Source organism: Chlorella variabilis, assembly GCF_000147415.1.
Source record: "Chlorella variabilis unplaced genomic scaffold CHLNCscaffold_6, whole genome shotgun sequence".
Classification (NCBI taxonomy): Eukaryota; Viridiplantae; Chlorophyta; class Trebouxiophyceae; order Chlorellales; family Chlorellaceae; genus Chlorella; species Chlorella variabilis.
The window spans coordinates 900,070-905,404 of NW_005435082.1; the positions used below are offsets into that span (position 1 = coordinate 900,070).

The 5,335-nt window shown below is 69.7% G+C and overlaps 2 protein-coding genes across 2 annotated transcripts in view; one reads left to right on the forward strand and one right to left on the reverse strand.

Moving 5' to 3' along the window:
• CHLNCDRAFT_143678 (hypothetical protein) overlaps positions 1-1,880 on the reverse strand; it is a gene marked incomplete at both ends in the record, with an annotated part of 2,755 nt that extends 875 nt beyond the window's left edge. Inside the window, 6 exons of the mRNA XM_005849259.1 lie at positions 102-418; positions 667-791; positions 977-1,112; positions 1,336-1,430; positions 1,677-1,722; positions 1,812-1,880. Of these exons, the coding sequence (XP_005849321.1) occupies positions 102-418; positions 667-791; positions 977-1,112; positions 1,336-1,430; positions 1,677-1,722; positions 1,812-1,880 (788 nt within the window). The remainder of the gene's footprint in view (positions 1-101; positions 419-666; positions 792-976; positions 1,113-1,335; positions 1,431-1,676; positions 1,723-1,811) is intronic.
• A 1,021-nt stretch (positions 1,881-2,901) lies between these two features.
• On the forward strand, positions 2,902-5,110 carry CHLNCDRAFT_143679 (hypothetical protein; the record flags this gene model as incomplete). The annotated part of the gene is made up of 5 exons (XM_005849052.1): positions 2,902-3,035; positions 3,157-3,735; positions 3,919-4,080; positions 4,302-4,531; positions 4,683-5,110. The coding sequence occupies 5 exons, from the start codon at positions 2,902-2,904 to the stop codon at positions 5,108-5,110; spliced, it is 1,533 nt and encodes a 510-aa protein (XP_005849114.1).
• Between the last annotated feature and the right edge of the window lie 225 nt (positions 5,111-5,335).

A 5,335-nucleotide genomic window follows, 5' to 3' on the forward strand; every position in this document is an offset into this window, starting at 1 on the left:
ACAACACACACACACACACACACACACACAACTGCACCACACCTTCCCACACGCACTCCCACACACACACACCGCCACCCCACCCACCCACACACGCCCACCTGTGCGACTCCAGGTACATGACCGCGGAGTGGAGGCGGGCGGAGGTCCACTCGTGGGGCCTCAGCCCGCGATCCGCCACCGCCGCCGCGTTGTACTTGGGCCAGGGCTCGTTGACCAGGTTGAACATCACCGTCACCTCCTGCACCTGGCGCTGCCGCCCCGCGCCGCCCACCGCCGACCGCGTGACGATGCGTTCCATGTGGGTCGGGGTGAAGGTGGGGGCGGCCGCGGGCACGCCCTCCAGGTTGGGCGCCAGGTCCACGCTCGTCCCGCTGCGCGTCACCACCCAGCACTTGTCGACGCGGTACGAGCAGCCCTGCGGCGGGCGGTACGCGGCGCGGTACGGGGCACGCGGCGTGGCGAGCGGGTGAGCGCGCGGGGCGAGCAGCGTGGGGCACGGCGCTGGCACCCCCGCCAGCCTGCTCCGCCGCTGCCGGAAGGCCCCGCCGCCGGCGTGCCGCCCTTGGGCCCACATCCCCGCCGCCCCTGCTCTGCTCTGCCGCTAACCCAAGGCACCGCCGCCGCTGCCCCACCGCTGCAGCTGGCACGGCATGCAGGGCGCACCTCCACGGGGGCGGCCCAGGCGCGGGAGCGGATGGAGTTGCGGGCGGTGGAGGGGTAGCGCTCCAGCGGCGCCTGCGGCGTCAGCACCGCCCGCACCTCCGCCACCTGCGCCGGCGGGTGGGTGACTGCGGGCGGCGGGCAGGCGGCATGCAGGCAAGTCAGCACGCGGTCAGGCACCGGCACCAGGCCAGCAGGCAGCCATGCAGGATGCAGGCAAGGGAGTGCAGGAGGCAAGGCCACAGGCGGTCCCCGGCCAGCGCAGCCGACACAACGCGAGGCAGCCCGCTGTACTGCGGCAGCTGCCGCGCACGTGAGTGGTACCAGTATCCGCAGTGCATCAGTACCGCCACCAGGTCCGAGTCCTCTGTGTACACGTCAGAACCCCACAGCTGCCGCGCCCGCACGTGCCGGTTGTTGCTGGTCAGGCAGTGCGCCGGGATGCGCACCTGCGGCGGCGGCGGGAGCGTGCGGGCGCTGGCATGGATGCATGCGAGCGCCGCGCGAGCACCGCGGGGCCCGCACCAGCTGCCACCCGCCATGCATGGCAGGGGGGTGGGTGCCCATGCAATTGGGCTCCCCTGCAATCACAGACGGTCAGTCCCCCTGCCCTGCCACCTCCCAGTGGGTGCCCCCTCTGCCCCCGCCAGCCCTGCCCCTCCCCGGGCTCACCTCCACCGACTGCGAGGCGCCGTCCTTGCTGTAGTAGCTGCGCAGGTCGCGCAGCGGCTCGCCATCCTTGTACATCAGCATGGGCAGGCGCGGGCCTGCGGGAGGGGGGCGGGAGCCGGGGGTGGGCAGGCGGCAGCGGCGGGAAGCGGCAGCGGCGGGAAGCGGCAGCGGACGGCTTGCATGCGTGCAGCAGCGTGTGTGCGGGAAGGAGCCAGCGGCAGCGGAAGCCGGCAGGTGGCAGCGGTGGACGGGAGCGCCAAAATGCACAGTCGGGCGGCCCGGCAGCCACGCATGGCGGCAACACGGGGGGACCAGCGCCCCCCTGCGGCCCCAGCACGTACTGGCGGCAGTGCAGGCGCCAGCCGACAGCGCCGCAGCCAGCACCCCCTGGGGCAGCAGCAGGTGGCCCTGCTGGCCCACACACCTGGCTTTTTAACCACGCCAGCAGCCACCACCCCTGGTAGCCCTGGTGGCACTTGGTCCAGCCGTGGCAGCTTGCCCGGCATCTGCTGCACGCCATTGACCTCCCCCGGACGCTTGGACATGGCGGTGCTGCTGCTGGTCGCCCCCTGTCACGCTCTGACGCCGCCTCACAAGGATGCTGCCAGGTGGGTTTGGGTGGCCCGACCCCCTGCAGGGCTTTTGGGCCGCTGTGATCGCCCTCCACGACTGCCTTGGCGGCCTCCCCTGCTCTCCACGCGAGCTGGGCTGCGTCTGGGGGCCGAGGACAGGGCAGGGCTGCTTGGGCAAGGCTGCCCTGGTCACGCAGCGAGGCTGATCGGGTGGGGGCTGGGGGTGGGTGCTGGGGGCAAGGCAGGAGATGGGGTGCCACTGCTCGACAGGCACTTGAAACCCCAGCAGCAGGCCATTTGAGACCCAGGAGGGTGGAAATGTCGGTGCCTGACGACCCAAGGCGCAGGCCCGAATTCATGCGCGGCACAGCCGCACGAAGAAGCCAAGAAGCAGGGAGGCAAGGGGAGGCACAAACGCCGCAGGTGAAGGGTGAACATCTGCATCCCCACATCCCCACCCGGTAGCGCATCCACAGGCGCGGCGGTGGGAGCGACGACTAGTGCCCCAATCCCTTGGTGTGGATGTCTCTTCTGTCATACAAAATGCTGCCTTCTTGGATTGGCATGATGACACATGCAGGTGCCCAAACCTGCAGCCCCAGTTTGAAACGGCGGCCGGAGCCGACTTGGTCAGCAAGCATGTGGTGTAGCACCCCAGATATGCACACAGGCCAACAACTCAATGGTTTGGGGCGGTATCGTCCTCAAGAAAGGAAGGATTGCTGCCTGGACATCAGCACGGCGCCGCGGCGGCGGCAACGGCAGCTGGGTGCCAGGGGGGCCGCAACGCCCCTCCGTGAATTGCTCAGCGAGCCACAGAGCCAGCGACGCTCTGCGATGCAATCCTGCTAATGATCAGCGCCCCTGATGCCCTACATCGAACCGCCGGCACTCCTCGCGCCTGCGCCTTGAGCGGGCTTTCAACACGGCACTGCCTGGCCGCTTCAGATCAGACTCCTTCTGATCAAATCACCATGAGCTCCCAATCGCAACCATGAGCCGAGCCTCAATCGGCGGCTCTGCGTCAAACCTGGAGCTTGCGGCAGCGCCGCAGCTCCTGCGGCGGCCCCGGGCATCTGCCCAGGATTTGCTGGCCTTGGTAGGGTCCACGCCGCGGTGCGAGGACTGGTGAGTCCGGCTGTTGCACCAGCCACCCGAGCCCTCTGCTGCAGCTGTCTTCTGCCCCCAAACACGCCTGGCTGGGCCGGGACCGCTGATCGACTGCTTCACGATCGTCCCTGGGCTGCAGGGAGGTGGCAGAAAGGGCCAAGCGCGCGGTGGTGGGCGGCGGCAACGGCGGCGGCTCGGCCCGCGCCTCGCCGCGCGGCCTGCCCCCGCTGTCGGCCCGCAGCTGGCGCCGCGCGCTCAGCGCAGCCCTGGCCCTCGCCCTCTGCCTGGTGCTGCTGTTCAAGCACCGGTCGCTGTACCGCAACGGGCAGGACGCGGTGGCAGCCGCCTACTATGGCCTCGACCCCGCCATGCTCGGCCGCAGCGAGGCGCGCTACCCGGCCCCGCACTGCTGCCGCGACGAGGCCTGCGCGGCCAGGGGCAGCGGCAGCGGTGCAGCCAGCAGCAGCAGCAGCAGCGGCGGCGGCGGAGGAGGAGGCACCGGGCGCGTGGCGGTGGTCACGTACCTGCGTGACGACGCCTACACGCCGCTGCTGCAGCAGCTGGAGTGCACGCTGCGGCGCAGCAACCCGGGGCTGGAGCTGGGGCTGATGATGGTAGAGGGGGAGCTGGGTGCTGGCACGCTGGCGCTGGCCCGCGCCCTCAACATCACCCTGCTGCCGGTGGCGCCGCTTGACTACCCAAACACATACGACTGGAGGTGAGGGGTGAAGGCAGGGAGGCGAGGGCTGCTGAGCAGGGGCATCAGGTGCTGCGTGTTGCTGTCGAGTAGCCGGATGGGGATGAGTGGCGGCGGCGGGCGCTGGGGTGCACAAGCGTGGCCCCGCCTCCGCCCCGCTTCAGATGCCAAACCATGCACGCCCCGCCCGCCTGCTCCCCGCAGGTACAGGCGCAACTGGCTCAAGGTGCGGGCGCTGGGGCTGGTGCAGTACGACGCTGTTCTGCTGGTGGACGCTGACGTGGCGGTGACGGGCGCCCTGCACCCGCTCTTCTCCATGCCTGTGGAGTTTGCGGCGGCCTGGGACCAGAGCAAGTGGCTCAACAGGTGCGCGGGGAAGGGAGCAAGACGAAGTGCTGTCGCTGCTGCCTGCAGATCATGTTGCCGCTTTGGTAGAGCAGGCTCGGGGTGCGCCTCCACGCGCGCCTTTGCCTCCCTTCCCTGCTGAGTTGATGCTCATTCGACTCGGCCACCTGCATGTGCTCTTCCGTCCTCGACCCGCTGGCTGCGCCGTGCTGCCGCCACCCCCGCCCCACCCCCCGACGCAGGTTCCGCACAGTGGTGCAGGGCATCAACGGCGGCGTGTTCCTGCTGCGCCCCTGCGCCGCGGTGGAGGCGCACATGGCGGCGCTGCTGGAGGCGCACCCCAAGCTGCGCTTCACCCACAGTACCGCCGAGCAGGACTTCTTCGGATGGTACTATCGGTACACCGGCGCCACGCTGCCCATCCAGTACAACTGCCAGGCGGAGCAGGCTCTGGGCGCCGACGGCCTGACGGGTGCGCGCCTGGTGCAGCTGCGCGCGTGGAGTGCCATGGCCAGCCGAGGCGCTCCCTGCTGCCGCTCACACTGCCAGCCTCTCCTCCTCCTGCCTGCCCCGCGCCGACTCACTGGCTGCCCTGTTGCTGCTGCTGCTGCTGCTGGCTGCAGTGGGCGGCATGGTCCCCAAGATTGTGCACTTCACCCGTAACAAGCCCTTCCACGGGCCGCAGCAAGGCGCACCGGGGCACCAGTACCTGTGCAGCCTGGACGACCTGCACCGCCGCTCCATCCTGGCCGGCCAGATGGCCTCGCCTGGCCTGGAAGCTGCCGAGGCAGCCGCGGCGGCCGCTGCGGCTGGGGCCCAGCCGCAAGGAGAGCAGGCCGCCGGCCAGCAGCACGGCGGCGATGACGTGCAGCAGCAGCAGCAGCAGCAGCAGCAGCAAGAGATGGTGCAGGCGCCAGCGGCAAGCGGCCAGGCGAGGCCTGATGCGCAGCAGGCGCAGCAGGAGCAGCAGCAGCAAGAGCCTGACGCTACCCACCGCTTACTGTCGGCACAGTCTGGCCTCCTGCAGCAAGGCAGGAATGAGCTGCCATAGGCATGCACACATTTCACCGTAGCCCTCTCACAGCCAGGTAGCTCATATGCACCCCGGACCTCTGCTTGCCTCCCGGATGCAAACGAATCAAGGCCGCTTAACCATCACCCCAGCAACCGCACTCGCAGCATGCTTTCGTCAGTACCCGCTTTCTCTGTATTCTGTACTGGATGCCTCCCTCGCCAGTCCTGCTTCTCTCCTCACAACGACCCCCCCCCCCCCCCA